The following is a 17,430-nucleotide window of genomic DNA, read 5'->3' on the forward strand; positions in this document are numbered from 1 at the left end:
AGTGGGACGCCTAATTGACTGAGCCACCTAGGCGCCCCATAAAAAATTTACTTATTTTTTAAAGTAAGCTCTATGCCCAACACAGGGCTTGAACTCACGACCCTGAGATCAAGAGTCGAATGCTCTACCAACTAAGCCAGTCAGGTGCCCCTATTCTTTTTTTTTTTTTTTCAATGTTTATTTTTTGAGAGAGAGAGAGAGAGAGAGTGCAAGCTGGGGTGGGGCAGAGAGAGAGGGAGACAGAGGATCCGAAGCGGGCTCTTCACTGCCAGCACAGAGCCCGATGTGCAGGGCTGGAGCTCATGAACCGTGAGATCATGACCTGAGTTGAAGTCAGATGTTTAACTGACTGAGCCACCTAGGTGTCACTCTTCTTTTTTTTAAACAGTTGCCTTGTGTTCAAATTGTCAGTGATTCCCCTCCACCCCCCACCCCGCCATGTTTTTTTTCTTTCTTTTTCATTTAGGAACTATCTCCTCTGAACCTAGATACAAGACTTTCTATTTAGCCATTTATTAGACTGTAGCATCACTAAAGACCCTAACACCCAACACTTCATCCCTCCCAGCACTTTTCTCTGCCTTTTATACTTTTATACAAATTACTAAGAAAAACGGTAAAAATGGACACGGTCACGGTACCTCAGAAGCTGTTCTCAGTGGCAATGTCTGGCTGTTCGATCCATTTCTCAGCCCTTGCAGCCCTGTTTCTACTTCCTGTTTGATTCACAAAGATACCAAGAATGACTTTATACAATGTCTTACATGCTGCTAAATCCACCAGTCCCAGAGTGCGAACCGGAAAGGAAGCGATGTTATGAAAGGAATTAAGTAGCTCACTTTCTGCATCACTTTGTTAAATAACCCTTCTTTATCCGAAGGGGCGGAAGCTCTACACACACACACACACACACACACACACACACGCACACATGCACGTACCTGTAACAAATTGTTTGTTTTTTTGCTTTAGTTTCACATGGCATCCACGTTAAGAGAGAATAGGTATGCTGATCTCAAACAGAGATCTAGAAAATATCCAGTTGATATGACCAGTGTAGACTACTACTTGTGGCATTTTAAGGGAAAAAGAAAAATCAACTTTGGTAAAGAATTTAAAGTATTCTTAGAGGGCTTCAGTATGCAAATTCGGAACGGAGGGTTATTTAAAACAACTCTAAGTGGTCTAAACACGCATTAGGGGATGCTTCAGCTCTACAGAACCATCCTGAATCTAGATATTAGAGCAGTGGAAGGAGAGCAGCGGCCTGGGTCCAGGAAGTAAATCATTTTATCAACACATACATCCATTTACTTGTAGGTCCCACGGCGGCAGACGTCCGAACGCGGAAGTGCCGAGGTCAGGATGCGCAGCGAGGGCACCGATGACCGGAGGCCGGGCTGGGTGGCCACGGCGGCCACGGTCACACAGTGGCGCCAGGCTCTCATCGCCCTCACGTCTCTGGTCCTCAGAGCAGCCCGAAGACGTCATCCTACGTCTACAGGTAAGGAACTGGGCTTCAGGGTTAAAGGGCTCCCAGAGGTCACAAAACAGCCTTCGGGGCAAGCCCTCAAACCCACCTGTGCCTGGCTCCGGGGCCCGTGCACGCTCACAGCCACTAGGTTTGCTTGCGCAAGTCCATAAAGTGTTTACACAGGTTTTCCTCAAGATAATCGAAAGGAAAAGGCTGGGGCCCTGAAGCGGTAAGTGTCGGTTCTCTTGGAAACCACTTAGGAAAATGTCTCACGCCTGCTGCCAGACCCGCTGGTGCTGACGTCCTGTCATCTGGGGAGAAACTCTGCCTTTCACCCTCAAAAGCACAAGCTTAAAAACCAGATCATGTCGGAGGATAACGGCAGTTCTGTCGCTAGCTTTCATCTGGTCTCTACATTATTCCCGGGATGCTAGGTTTTTAGGAACGGGCAGAAGTCTTGTGGGCACCAGGGATGCTGGGTAATTCCTGTAAGAAACTGCTCCGGGAGGAGGAAGGTCTGACTGGAGGAATCGATGGGCCTCGGGCGGCTCGCTCCCCTAACTTACCGCCCAGGGAAGGTGACAGGCGCTGGTGAGGACAGAGCCCGACGTGCGCCGTGCAGAGAAGGCGCGTTCCACTGATGCTCAGAAAAAAACCCAATCGCTCGTGATTTTAAGCATCCTGCAATTCTAAATTGTTTGGTCAACCTCAACCTTGTCCTTTGGAAACACTTTCAGATTTCATTTTAAAACTCTAGACTGTCAGAATGAACCGAGAAGAGGAATCTACTAATGAGCCTCTATTGTCATCAAAATTAAAAGATTCTTGGGAAACAAATTCATGGAAATACACTTAATAGCTCCTTAAACCAACCACAGTAGCACCTTAAGACAAAGAAAAACAGTAGCCCCAAGCATCTGAATTCCCACCGCTGGGTCAGATTACAGGTAGACACCTTCTCGGTCTGATCCTAACAAGGATGGAGAGTAAGCCCTCTGTTTTACACAGCAGTGGTGTTTAAATATACTACTTTTCTACGTTATGAAAACACAGCCTTTTCAAGACTCTTTAAAGTTCAAGTTGAGTTTCAAGTAATCACTTCGCAGCAGCTCTAGGAGAATGACTGTTCCTCCTGATTAAAAGTGCCTATTTAAAAAAAAAAATAGTAAAATGGAAAATAAGCCTTAGAGAATTGTATTCCTCAAGGCCGCCTGCTGCTGGCTTCCAGGCTTTTGTTAAAGGACAGAATGTGTTGAATTCTCCTAAATTGGCAGGGGGTCAAGCACAACACCACATAATGAGGTAGCGGAGAACAGAGTTTTTCCTATAAACACAAAGAACAAGGGAATAGGTGCATGTAATTCTCATCCAATTAAACAGGAAACACGATAAAGCGAGCTACATATAGTCATATTCATACCAAGTTCACAGGTTTAACTGGAAAAAGTTTTACCCAAGGTTCTAAAGTATGCCTTATTTGTAATTGACAAGCAGGAACAATAAAAATAAAGTTTTAAAACCTAAGAATTTTACTTAAATGCTAAAAAGAAAGGTCTAATAAATATAATTCGCTGACCAGAAAGATGAGCCTGTGTCTACTTGGGATCTGAATCATCCAAAGTGGCCACATATTTATACGGGTCGTAGGAACGGGCGATCTTTCCCTGTGTGATCTTATGCAGCATGTATGGGCTACACTTGTGTAATTGCTACACCCAACCAACGTGGGGCTTGAACTCACGACCCCAAGACCAAGGGTCACCCGTTCCACCAAGTGAGCCAGCCAGGCTGTTTAACTTATCAGATATCTGATGTGATGAGGAAGGGAAGAAGTCTAAAGACCCAGTCACTGACAGAACTTCGGGGACAGAACTGAACACGAGCAAACCTTCCTCGACCGCATGCGTTTAGACCAAAGAACAAAGAATCTTAACTGAGCTCCTCAGATGTCACGTAAAGGTGTAAAGGCATTGTAAAGGTGAGATGTATTTAAAATGAAAAATAGAATCATTTGAGAAACATGCAAAGGTTTTACAAGTTTTACCAGTTGGCTTACAAACAAGTAATAGCAAACATAAGAGTTCGACGCCACTGAGACTTTCCCACCAGCAGCCAGCAAAGCCTTGACCTGATTTCACGTCCTTCTCCAACGTGGGTAAGCAAGTCACAACTCACCTTTATACCCTGCATCTCCATCATTTCTGAACCGGCTAGAAAGAGTACCTCAGGGGTTATTAGAGAGCTAGCAAAATACTTCCTTCTACCTTTGAAGACACACTCTCTTCTCCCTTACTGTACACGTGGTAAGAAAAGAAATATAAATGAAGTTTCTGCTCTTTAAGAATAAAAACTGCTTTTCTGTCAAACACACTTAGTACTTCCGTTCTTACAACTTTAGTCAATTCTTAAATTTCCTATGGCTAACTGACAAAGAAAACCAAAGATCTTTCAGCTTATGTCTGTATAACTTTAAAGGACATGTTTGAGGGCTTACGTTATACCACAAATGATTATTTTAGGACTGCAAATACTTGCACGCCTAGAAAAGTAAGCGATCGTCTCAGAGGCTGAACGGTGAAATGCTAATACAAAGACCTGGCTTCTGCTTTGTGTTTCTACTTGCATGTGAGGTGGGAAATGAAGCCATATCTCCTGGGCCTCAGAGACTGCTCTCTGTCCAGTGGGGCCACTGCAGCCATCATGGAGAAGTGAGGATCACAGCAGTATGTTCTGGAAAACACCCAGAGGCACGTGTAAAAAGCAATCAATCCCAACACTAAATGTGATCAGTGGTATGAGGTGTGCTGAGTATAGTAGGGTCCTCCAAATCCTAAAGAACATATGGAAACCACAGAAGTGTGCGTCTGTACGTCAGGCACTTTGTGTTTTTTATCCGTACTAGTTTCTCACTCTAGAATATGAGGCCAGCACATGTGCATACAAAGCCTCTCATTTAAAATCCAACAAAATAAATCGCTCTTGGAGAGGGCTTCTCAATCCCACAAAGAACATCACTTTGATCACAAGGGTACTGTACTCACTGGCCAACCATTTCCTGACTACCTGCTGTGTGTCAGGCACTGGGGTGAGCAGACGGCCAAGACAGGGTCACTGCCCACGAGGAGTTTACGGTCTAGAGGGAGAGCGGCATGACAGCCCCCCAGAAATCCAAGCAGAATCCCTAGGGGGTCCTCCATAAGCATTTGCTGATTAAACCCAGGGCAGCTTTTCTGTACAAATCCGTCTCCTCCCTTCCTGGCTCCTCCAAGGCTCTCACAGACATGAGGGGCAGCCACGGAACAAGGGCAAGCTCACACTTCCCTTCCACCAGGTGCTTTTTAAGGGGGTCCCAGCACCTTTTAAATCCATGCAGGGGTGCCTGGGTGGCTCAGTTGGCTGAGTGTCTGACCTCGGCTCGGGTCATTATCTCATGGCTCGTGAGTTCAAGCCCCGCGTCAAGCTCTCTGCTGTCATTGCAGAGTCTGCTTCTGGTTCTCTGTCCCCTTCCCCTGCTCAAGCTCTCTCAAAAAACAAACAAACAAAAACAAAAAACAAAAACCAAAACCCAAACATTAAAGAATAAATAAATAAATCCATGCAAAGTGCCACCTCATTCTTTCCCCAGATATTCAAATGTCTCCATCTGACCACAGGAGGCATCCTCTAGAATCAGAAAGGCCAACAAGAAGGTAATGCTGTAGCATTTTTAGCACTCCTTGGGAAACTTTTTGGTCTGGTACACGGGAGGAGGAACGTACCAAATGGAACCCCAACGGACCAAGGCAGCTGACGAATTTCTCTAAAAACCTGTCTTACTACCATGAGTAACTGAGGTGACGCAGCAAAGACAGCCCTATCTCCACCAGGTCAATATAAGGATGTGCTTCCTGCATATTGCAGGGAACCCCCTCCCACCCACGAATTATAAAAATGGCACCCCAAAGCATCATGAAAGTTGTAGTAAAATATAACAGGACACTTTAGCACAGGGAATACACCATCCGTCATCGCCCAAATATTCTTTTCTGGTTGCTGCGGTTTGAAAACAGCCTACCGTTACCTATCAACTCCTCACAGCAATGAAATAAAGAACAAATGAAAGGAACAATGAGTTCAAAGATTTCCAAGGCCAAATCTTTATAGCTATATCGACTATACTAGTTGGTAAGCACTGTTTTAGTCCCACTGAAGGAATGCAAACCCCAGGTAAAACTTACTAAACAGACTACGACTCTATGAATATTTACACCCAACGTGAGTTGAACATAGTAGTATAAACTGAAGGGCCACAGGCTCAAGGATTTATCAGAAGCACCAGGAGACAGTAATATATGTAGTTTGGAACTACAATTTCAAAAGTAAACATGTATAAACAGACTTACCGAGTCACATAACACACACACACACACACACACACACACACACACACTCTGTCCCTCACACTTTTCCCTCTCACAGGATAGAAGCACTAACACACACTCACACACACACACAAAATGAAAAACAAAAAACAAACCCCCAAAACAGCACTTCATTTTAAATTAAACACTTATATCTTTGAAAAATCTATACTTGGATGTGTTAAACAAACAAACAAACAAGCCTACTTTAGACTGTAGCCTACGAGAGATCCTTTAAATATTCACTGACTCTAACCCCGAAACAAGTTTCCTTCTGTTGGCGGGATAATGAAAATAAATTGCACTTCCCCCAATGATATTTATTTAAAATTTTAACATCTATCCACAACTGCCTATTCCAACCTATGCCTGGTAAAAGTGCCTTACGGAAAAAGAAGTATTAAAAATTTATCGAGAAAAAGATGTTTCAAGGCATAAGTGGAATGTTAAAACAAACCTGCATGAAATGACTTAAAATTTATTTCACAATACTGAAGTAACTGTCATTTACAAAAAAGTCACGATTAATTTTGGAGCCTAATAAAATTAAATATATTCCTACCCTTCAGCAGAATATTTTTATATTTATATATAGGAAAATAACAGTTTGGCACTTAGCAGTTCTTGTTGGTTATTGCATCCCATATTATGTGGCAAATTTATTTTAAAAAACATTATCTAATTTCTGCAGCTACCGTGTCAATGAACTGAATAAAAAACTAAAAAAGAACTGTTTTTATAAAATGAATTGACTAAGTCATGCAGGCACTGATAATATTGCAATAATATTGCAATAACCCATTCACTCCTAAACGATGAATTGTCTCCTTGGAGAGGCCTGGTGTGCACTGGGAAGAATTATAAACTTCAGAAATTAAGAGAATGGCTTATTAAGAGAATTAAGAATTAAGAGAAAGCCTGCCATGGCTTTCACAGGACATCAGTTACTGCTTTAATGTATGTCAGATGCAACTTCTGAAGGCCAAGGTTCTGTTCTGTTCAGGAGATTTTACCAAAGAAAATTCACTTCTTCAGCAATTTGTTTCCTCTAAAAAACGAGTATCTAGCTGTAAAAAAAGAAAGTCTGCTTTCTTTGCAGTGGCCGCGTAGCTTGCTTTGATGAGAAGATATCCCAGGTATCACTGGGACGGTGTGCGGACGACAGCTGACTGGTACACAATTCAGAGGAAAAAGGCCGGCTTTGCTTTATGTATCGAATTCGATTGTGTTACGTGAATGTGTGGCAAATCTGGCCCCGGGCCTCTGATACAGAAGATAGACACCTCACGCCTTCTTTCAGCAGTAACTTCTCCAAACACAACATTCTTTAGAACAGCCCCCCCACCCCGACAAGTCTTCCTTCAGCAACGTTTACAGCATCGTACTGACTCCTAACAGGTGTAAGAAAAAAAAACTGCAGATAGGAGGTTACCCTTTTTTCTGTTCACGGTGGGGGAAACACAAGCGAGGTTTCCTATGCATGTTAACAGCGTATAAGCATTCCATCTAGGAAGTTTCTAGAAGAAACTCCTATTCTCAAATGTATAAGCAAAGGATACATTTATACATTTATTAATCATCAAGACAAAATACTGCTTCTTACAGCCATTTACTGAGGGCGGTGGAAACTGTAGAAAACAATTAAAATTGAAGAGCTCTGTATTAAATTGATTAGAAACCTGATATTACATAAAATTCAAATTATGACGTAATCAAGCACTTGGAAGTCCCTGATCTCACACTAAGGTGGCATCATTTGAATGGAAAACAAAGAATCTTACAAGGTAAGTGCTACTAATGACAGATTTTCTCCCCGTGGTGGGAAGTGCGGCGGCATGGGGAGACAAGGGAAGGTGGGGGAGTGGAGAAGCAGAGAAGAGATGAATTCGCTCTACTATGAACAGAATGAAATTAAGTTGAGGTAGTTTTATTCTACCAGCCAAACTTTACTTATAACGTAATTTGTCTAAAACTCTTGCTAGTGAACGGCATCGAGAAAATTCTGCTACAAAGACTAGATTCTTAATGCAGGTTCGCGCTCTAAGACAGGTTTTCAATCCGAAACAGTAGTGAATGAGACTCTGTGTGCTTTCAGACAGATTGAAGTTTTTTTGATCCCTATATATTTTGTCTGGACAGCTTTTGTAGCCATAGCAGACCTTGGTCACTTGTCTGACTCGGGTCTTTCTTCTGTAACATCCCTTACTCTGCTAATCTCCTCGTGTTTACAAAATGGTTCTGGTTAATTGAACAGGAAGAACGAACGGCACGGCACGAGACCCTTCACAGCTCCGAGAGAACTACCCCAGAAATTATGGCATGACGTTATCTAAGTCAACACAGAAGCTAGCAACTGCCTTTAAACTCGCACGAGGGCTGCAACCTGACTCATTAATTTATCGAGCCTTTAGATTACTAAGATAGAACGTCATGAGAGAGAAATTTTATCTTAGTTTCAATTCATGATAATATAGTTTTAAAAAGATTCTTAGGACACAGTACTAGTAGTAAGTGGAGACTACCTGGCCCAATCTAACATCTTAGGCACAAACCTGAATCTGTCGGGCAGGGTTAGGCATGATATTTCCTTCCAAGTGCAGCAGGAACGCAGTCTCGGTGTGTTTGGATATGTTGATTTGCATATACGGATTTCTGTTGTTTCCCAAAGCCAGGTACTGGAACACAGCAGTCGCTCGGAAAGGAGTCCCCTTCCGGGAGAATGCACCTTAGTACGCTAACTTCGATATTTTACATGACCCCGATTCCCACTTCCCTTTGCCTCTACCGGATAGTTACTCCGTTTGTCTGCAGACACATCTACCCGGAGGAACGGATTCCTCCAAGGGAGCTTTTTCGACAGTTACGGGTTCTCGCCGAGAGGAGCTGAAGCGCGGGCTTCTAAGCGTTACAGTAAAACCACCGGAGATACGCTGCCACCTCTGGTCCCCTCGCAGAAAGCCATGTTACGGTGCGCTGGGTCAGGAGCTCTGCCTCCGCTCTGCCGCCTCTTCAGGGTGAATGAACACGGATACGGAACAGGCCTTGCTGGAGCTGCAGGCGGAAAAGCTTGCAATTTGCAATACGTAAGGCTGCACAGCCGGTGCGGCGGAGGTCGGACGGGAGGAGCGGTTTGGTATGGTGCCACGTCCCTGTGCTTCTTTTAAACTCGCGCACGTAGTCGTAATTGGTACCTGAACCAGGAGAAGCAGCACAGGTGATACAACAACACGTCTTGGAATCGCCAGAAACCGCTCCAGCAAAACCGCCGTAACGTGCTTACCTGTATCGAGATCTCCGATAACATAAATGCTGGCTCCTATGGGGACAGCTCCATAAACAAAAGAAGAACTGGCGGGGATGCATAAATTCTGGTCGTTAAGGTAGATCCACCTGAAAACGAACAGACAGACAAAACGAAGGAAGTCAAGAGGATGAGGTCTAGGAAGACGACAAAGGTGGGTGACCCGTCCAGAGGACAAGGCCCCGCACCAGTTCAGCTCAACCTGCTTCCCCATTTCCTTCCTGTCACTATGGACGATACCTCATTTTGTCCGTTCTGGAACGGCACCCACTTTGAAACACAAAGCGTACGCACTTTTCAATCTGCTTCTTTTGCTCAGCAAAACGTTCCGGAGACTCCGTACCCCGTGGCTTATATCCATACTCTGTTTCTTACAATTTTAAGTGGTTTTCCATTGTATGGATGTACCAGAATTTGTTTATGCGTTCCCTCGCCCATGTTCCTTTGGGTGCTTTCCGGCGTTCGGCTCCTGTGACTAAAGCTCTTTTGGACACTGGAGTGTGAATCTTCTTTGTGGATGTTATGTCACAGAACTGGTTATACAGCTAAAGGTGTATTCCACCGGGTAAGGAAATGCCGCACCGTCTTCCAAAGTGTTGTGCCATTCTCCGTCCCAATGAGCAACATCTGAGGCTTCCTATCGCCGGGGATTACTGCCAGCTCTCGGGAATGTCGGTCTTTCTGATTTCGGCCACGTTCGTGGCGTGGGCTTGCGGGCTTTCCGGAAAAGAAGGATGCTGGGTGTCTCTGTGTGTGCTCGCTGGCCATTTTATCAGTCTTCTTTTGTGAAATGTCTGCTCAAAGATTTGCTCATTCTTGAAACTGGGTTTTCTATTTTCTTCTTGAATCGTAAGATTCTTTGTGTTTTGGGGATACAAGTCCTTTGTTAGATACGCAGATCATGAGTATTTTCCCCGGCTTGTAGATTATCTTTTCATGTTCTTAATGGAGACTTTTGAAGAAGAGTTTTTAATTTTGATGAATCACAATTTATTCTTTTCTTCCTTTCTTTCTTTTCCTCTCTCTCTCTCCCTCCCTCTCTCTCTCTCTCCCTCTTTCTTTCTTTCTTAAAGGTCACGCTTTCTATGTCCTTCTAGGAAATCCCTGCCTATTCCAAGGCTGTAGAGGTTTTCCTCTTATGCTTTCTTCTGGAGACTTCACAGTTTCAGCTTTTACACTCACGTCTTATGACACATTTCAAGTTGAATTTTCGGAACGGAATTAGGTAGATGTTCACTTTCCTTCCGTGCAGACCTCTAATTGCTCTAGTCCCATTTGCTGAAGAGACGTTTCTTTCCCCACTAAATTGTCTTGGCCCTCCCGTTGAAACTCAATTTAATAGCCACTAAAAGGACCCAGGCCTCTAAAAAGATATGGCTGATTCCCCAGGCGAGACAGAAAACACAAGATGAGCCTGGAGTGCCTTGTGCGCCTGACAGGAAGGGCTTAAAGGACGGGGTGTGTCCGAAGGACACAGAGCTGACAGGAAGGCGTTCCCAGTGGCCAAAGCTGGAACGGTTGAGTAACGAAATAAAAAACGATAGCACCGCATTTATAACTCACAGAGTTGCGCGGTGTCCCAGCCAAAAATGCGTAACCAAACCTCAGCTTAATCGTGAGAAATCCTCAGACACACCCAAGTTAAAAGACATCCTATAAAAACACGGACCAATTATCTTCAAGAATACCACGGTCATCAAAGGCAGGGAAAGACCAAGGAACCATCGCAGATGAAAAAAGACTAAAGAAACACACCTGAGTATGTTGTCGGATCCCGCATGGGATCCCAGAGCAAAGGGAAAAGAGATTAGTGGATGAGCTGGTGAAATTCGAATGAAGACTGTATTTACTTAACAGTACTGTACCAACATAAATATCCTGATTTTGATATCTGTACTATGGTTATGTAAGATGTTAACATGAGGAGAAGCTGGGTGCATGGCTTAACGCGGACTCTATTTTTGCAACTTTCCTATCAGTGTAAAACTATTCCAAAATAAAAGCGTTTTTTTTGTTTGTTGGTCGGTTTGAACACCACCACCACCAACCATAGATTCTGCTATATAATGGCATTCACTTAAAGTAATTGGACCAAACAATTTCCCTTTAAGAGCTAAAGACATAGCTGCGGGTGTAGCAGACCTCATCAGACCCCGGGATTGTATCTAAGCCCTTAAGAACTACCACGTCCAGGCCTACACTCGTTATTGGAGCGCAGGGCGTATGGACGCTATTCCTGTATCTCCAACTCTGTGCTATCGAGTGTCCGGGAAGACGGCGGCTGAGATCCAGCGCAGCTCCATGTTAAATACAAATGTGAAACTGTTTCTCTAAGAACGGCACTTTCCTTTCAAAGAACTCTTCCCAGATTGTTACAAAGGGGCAGCTTCCGTATTTGGAATTCTAAGAAGCACGGACCTTCCGAGATCACATAACCACTGCAAAACAAGGCTAATGTAAGGCTGCCAGAGTCTTAAGCCCTTCGTGCAACATTTGATTCATCTTACATCTGAACGGTGACTGGTACCCAGCAGTTTGCTGGGACTAGGAATGGTTTGGTCCCTGCTCCCAAAATGTCTCTAGGAAATAGGGAAACAGAAACATCCAAGAGCTCTCCCTGAAAAGTCAAAATGGGGACCTGAACAGGCCTTTGAAAGAAAGTGTCTGAAAACGTCCGACTACAGTAACTGGCTTATTCACATCTTATGTCTTCAGGGATAAACATCAATAGTGAAGCCCTGACATTTCAATTCTTCCCAGGTTCTGAATCAAATGAAGCCAGTGAGTGTCCCCAGGCCTTGTCTCCAGCTGCACCCTACATCCAGGACCAAGGCCAGTGGGGAGGCACACGACCCCTCCAGGCGAATCCATGATGGGGCCATGTGTATCCGCACGAGGGTAACCGGCACTGCTGACTGAACATCTGTGACTAGATTATTTACTGAAAAGCACATCAGAACACAACAATATTTTGGCATAATTTTGTAGAGTTGAGAATCTCACATTATTCCTCCCTGGAATAATTAAACAAAGCTGAGGCAACCGGTCTATGTAGATGATCTACCAAATTTGGTCCAGAGCAGATCAATGACTCAGAGTTCCTGGGTTTCAGACAAATAATCCTAGGTGATCTATTTCATATAATGCGGAGGCTTCAGTTGAAATAAAACTGATACAAAAACTTAAGTGCATCATGTATTTACTTGCTGCTTGTAAAACGGATATAAAACGGGCACCTGGGTGGCTCAGTCGGTTACGCGTCTGACTTCAGTTCAGGTCATGATCTCACAGTTCGTGGGTTGGAGCCTTGCATCAGGCTCGGCACTGGCAGCAGGGAGGCTGCTTTGGATCCTCTGTCTCCCTCTCTCTCTGCCCCTTTCCCCCCAAAAAGACACATTAAAAAAAAAACAAAACAGGAATAAAAGGCATACGGTTTTGGCTTTCTTTCTCTGCCATCTAGCACCTCGTCGACCTTGGACAATTTAGCTGTCATGTGTCAAATGCAGAGACCAAACACCCCCACTGACATCAAATGACCTGTGGGCATGAGCTCAAGTGGCCAGCGTAAAGTGCTTTGCACAGCGGCCAGCACCTAGCGGCCGTCCCAGAGTGATAGTCATTTTTGTAACGGACAGGGCAGTGGTATGCCTTTAGTTACAATGTTTTCAAACACGGTCTTATGAGGACTTGAGGCTGCAAGGACGGTCCTCTGCTAACTTAGAATGAGCAATGTCCCCTGTGAAGGAGACTTCAGAATATAGCCTGGCTTGTGGCACTGAGCTTTAGAGAGAGCAGGACAGGAGGGAAGGTCGGGGGAGGAGGGACAGTGAAGAGGGGAGAGGGACGGGCGATCAACTGGAGAGGAGAAAGACAGAGGGAGCTTTAGTGAGGTTCTGCTTCCAGGAGGGAGAAGGAAGCTCTTAACAAGCTGATCCCCCTGGGAGAAAGCAGGTGCCATAAACTCCGGGCAAGAGACCAAAGACCACTGCCCGACGGCTCCGGAGACTAAGCCAAAGCAGGCAGATTTGGGGAAAGAAGGTGAGAGTCGAGCACACAACCCCAGGGAGGGAGCCTGCCAGTGGTCTGGTAGTGTGGGCCAAAGGCAGCCTTGAGTCCGTGAGCCCGGAACCGTGAGAACTTGAACCTGAGGTGGGCCTCTGGAACTGAAGACGGGCTCGAGCGGCTGTGTGCAGCAGGAGTTACAGCCTCCAAAGAATCCCACCAGGTGCATGGCTGCTAAAACTGTCAGTGCAATGCTCTGACAGCACCAGAAAGGACCTCGGGGCCCCGACAATGTACCATTCACAATGTCCGGGACGCAGCCCAGAATTACTCAACCGACGAAGAGCCAGAGAAAGGAGGACCCATTCTCAAGGGAACAACCCATAAACAGACACCAACTGTGACGTGCCCAGGGTGCCGGGATGATCTATCAGGTGGGGACTTGAACGTGGCCAGAGTAACCACGCTCGAGAGAGAAAGAGAAACACGCTTCCGAGAAGATAGGAGATTTCGGCAAAGAAACGAAGAAATCTAAAATTCTACCTGAAGAATCTGGCAAGGGAAGAGCAAAACCCAAAGTAAGTCAAAAGAAGGAAACAGTACATGAGATGAGAGCAAAACACAGTGGAGAAAATGAAGGGCCTTGAAAAGATGAACTCCGTGTTAGGCTTTGCCAATAGGGGGCGCCGGAGGGACTGCGAGGCCAGGTAGGGGAAAGGGCTTCTTTCCCGGGCTTGGTGTGCCTCTTTCCTTCCTCCCTCGGGCTGCAGGCAGGAGGCCCAGAGGTGCTTGCCCTCAGCAAGGTCCTCTGCCACCCAGCAGGCCGCTTCCTGCACACCAGCTCTGCCCCCAGCTCCCCGGCGTCCTGCATGCGGTGGCCACGGCGCACCCTTGCAGGGTGGGGAGGCCTCTCTCTTCCCAACATGCTCCTTCTTAGGGTACTTCCCTCAGCCCTAAAGGTAGTGGTGGCTGCACTGCCCAAATTAGCTATTTCTGCACTCCTCAGAGCTCTCTTTTACCCATCGGCAGTTAACCACCTCTTCCTAGTGAGTGATCGTGTGAATTACGTCTTCCCTGTTCAGATGACTGGTGTGGTTTCTGCCCCTTGACTGGGCCACGGCTGAAACAGATCTGGTCAGGAGTGCGGTTCATCTCCCGGTGTCTTACAAAGGCTACTTCCTAACCATCAGATTCAAACAGCATAACGCCAAGGGGCAGACCGATAGGATGTCTTTTTTTAAAAAAAATTTTTTTTTCAACGTTTATTTATTTTTGGGACAGAGAGAGCCGATAGGATGTCTTAATGGAACACCAAGATGATCAAAATTCCCCCGGACTAACAGAGGGCAGACAGCAGGGCTGACGTGGCTCTGAGGCCAGGCAGTGCAGGGGTACCACTGGCCCTGCCAGGCAAACTGCTTCTGGGAGTCCTTGCATATCGGTATGAAGAAAAAGCAGGAGCTAGGTCAACAGCAGCATACCAAGGCCGGGGACCGCGTTGCATAAGGACACAACATCCGCATAAAGTTACTACCTCTGGGACTAAGTCTGTGATCCGTGTAACCATCTGATTATGTTTATGAAAGCACACGGCTGTTGTCCAAAATCCACCTCCCTTTTCTACCTTTTAGGCGAATTAAGTGGGGACGTGAGAGGTAGCCCCACTCTTGCATTTTCAAGTCTTTGGTGGCGGAACCAATTTCTGTCAATTACTCAAGGGGGCAGAACTGCTTCCGGTCTTCCGTCGTGATAGGGAAGGAAAGTTACAGCAGACTTCCCTTAGCCCTTCTTACCACAATGGCCCCCGACCCCGCGGGTCAGAGAACCAACACGGGACTCCGCCGGCTGTCAAGTAAGTCTGCTCAACTACACGTTCGGGGATCAAAACGTGAAACCGACAGGCCTTGACTTCAACAGTCACCATGACTGGTCTATAGAAACCAAAGGGGGGCATCCGGGCTGAACGCACGTGGGGAGGCCGTCAAACACGGGATGCGTAAAGAAGGGGGCTGGAGTGCAGGACATGGAAGGAAGAGACTGGAAAAGGCTGAGCATTTCTCTTAACCTCAGAGAGCGGGGAACCCCAGCAGGGGGGAACACACTACCATCTCTGTTCGCTAAGCAGTGGGGAAATACCAAGAATTTCCAGCGGGAGAGTGCAACGACCAAAGTCCGGTACATCTTTCAAAAACACAAATAGGGAACAAGTACAGGAAACCTGGTTAGAAGGCTAACGATGCTGCACACAGGACGGCACGGACACAGTGGGGCGGGAGCAGAGAAATGAAGGCGGGTGATGTGGAAAATATGCCAGAGTCTAAAAAAAGGGGACAAGACTGGGCGACAGATGAGATGTGAAGCACAAGACAGAATCGAAGATGAGCTTTTTTGGGTGTGGATAACTGGGAGGGTGGCAGGACTAGTGAGGGAGCCGTGACACCGGGCGCAATAGTAGGGGATGCCTGTCATTCTGGATTCACCAAGTGGCTACTACGATGTGGCATGAGTTAGGGCAATTTCTTTGCTCTCCTTCAAACAGTTTTGTTTTTAGTCAGAAACACAGAAAATACGATATGGCATTTTTCCAGGAAAGTTTTAACCTAAAAATAGGGAACAAAGACAGGAAAGATAAGAGATTACTTAAAAACAATAAATGTTCTCCAATCTAATGCAGATTGCTCATCTGGCAACAGTTTTCATGGTATGCAAATATAACATACTTGGAAACATCTGCTCTGTTGAGAAATAAACTACTGCTATATGTAACTTTCTTCCTGTAGAGATTTAAGGGAAAGCCTGTGTTTTAAGGCCATACGGTGTGGTGGCTGGAAAGGTGACTGTGCGGCCAGAGTGCCTGAGTTCAAATTCCAGCCCCACCACTTGTGAGACCTGTGTGTCTTCGGGCACATTACGTAACCTCTCTGTGCTTCGGTGTAAAATTGGAAGAAAAGGAGCACCGATACTCAGAGGGTTGCTTTTTGAAGACCGAATGAGTTATGAACGAATTAATCCACGGCACTTAGTGTTATGTATATATCTAGTGTCACCTAAACAAGTAAGAATCGTAGATGTCATACTGACAAGAGAAATTCAGCTTTCCTCATTCTATTATTTAAAAATGAACATTGGCGGGCGCCTGGCTGGCTCGGTGGGTAGAGCATTGATTCTTGATCTCGGGGTCTTGAGTTCAAGCCCCACATGGGGCCTTGAGCTTACTTTAAAAACTAACAATGGACAGGGGTGCCTGGGTGGCTCAGTCAGTTAAGCATCTTGACTCTCGATTTCCCCTCAGGTCATGATCTTACAGTTTGTGAGTTTGAGCCCTGTGTTGGGTTCTACGGTGACAGAATCACTGCTTGGGATTCTCTCTCTCCCTCTCTCTGTGTCCCTCCTCTGCTTGTACATGCATGCTCTCTGTCTCTCTCTCAAAATAAGTAAATAAACATTAGAAAACAAAAAAACTAACATTGGACAGCTTAGATAGAAGGAAACTAACAATCCCTGAATTTATTTGGAAGTGCTTTTAACTAGCAAGGAAGGAGCCATACTCTCGTGTCTAATACTTACAAACTGAAAGCAAGTAATACACTTACATTCAAGCTTATCAACTATAAATATGAAACAGCCTGGAAGAAATATAAAGGTTCTAGTGATTTACAGCATATCAAGGACAGACTGAGAAACTGTGTAGCCAGATTTAAGTCCTATAAACCAACAGGGACAGGGAAGAGTGAGGCATCAGTGGCCTTAATTACTCCAGCAGACAAGCGGCATCCTATAGCTCACGCTGCCTAAATAGTAACTCGGTCATCACGAAAAAGGTGCGTGTCAGTATTTTACCAGAAATCAAACGCACTGACCAGTGCTTGTAAGTCAAGTTGAGCAGACGGTCTCAAGATTCAGTCGGGCAGGAATTAACACAGTACTTTATATCTTGGACAGTTGGCCCTCACAGTAATGTATCAAGAGAAATGTAGAAAGTCTTTGAAATTCTGCCCCCCCACCCCCCACCTTAACCCCACAGCAGACATTCTCTCAGTTGCTCCCAAACTTTGTCTAATAAATTTTCCTAACACTGTCTATTCCTATAATTGAAGGAGGGAAAAAGGCTATGCAAATATCCTGAATATAAAATACGTTAAAAGTTAGGTGACATTTATTTCTATCTCTAAAGTCTTGGAAACTGCACCTTGTTTGCCCTAATCTAAAACAGTAAGAAATTAAACGCTGCATGATAGCACCCCCTTCTGGTA

At 45.3% G+C, this 17,430-nt stretch overlaps 1 protein-coding gene across 2 annotated transcripts in view; it reads right to left on the reverse strand.

The window, feature by feature from the left end:
* Positions 1-269: 269 nt before the first annotated feature.
* The window catches only part of GAN (gigaxonin), a 58,970-nt gene continuing 41,809 nt past the window's right edge, over positions 270-17,430 (reverse strand). The window contains exons 10-12 of one of the 2 annotated variants that reach the window (XR_007147463.1): positions 9,155-9,264; positions 8,427-9,065; positions 270-1,498 (exon numbers count right to left, since the gene is read on the reverse strand). Coding sequence is in view for 1 of the 2 variants with exons in the window: in XM_047836413.1 (XP_047692369.1) it covers positions 8,884-9,065; positions 9,155-9,264 (292 nt within the window). In the remaining variant the exon portion in view is untranslated. Of the gene's footprint in view, positions 1,499-5,816; positions 9,066-9,154; positions 9,265-17,430 lie in introns of those variants that run through there. The other variant, XM_047836413.1, reaches the window with a different exon arrangement.

The sequence above is a fragment of the Prionailurus viverrinus genome, chromosome E2 (assembly GCF_022837055.1).
Source record: "Prionailurus viverrinus isolate Anna chromosome E2, UM_Priviv_1.0, whole genome shotgun sequence".
Classification (NCBI taxonomy): domain Eukaryota; kingdom Metazoa; phylum Chordata; class Mammalia; order Carnivora; family Felidae; genus Prionailurus; species Prionailurus viverrinus.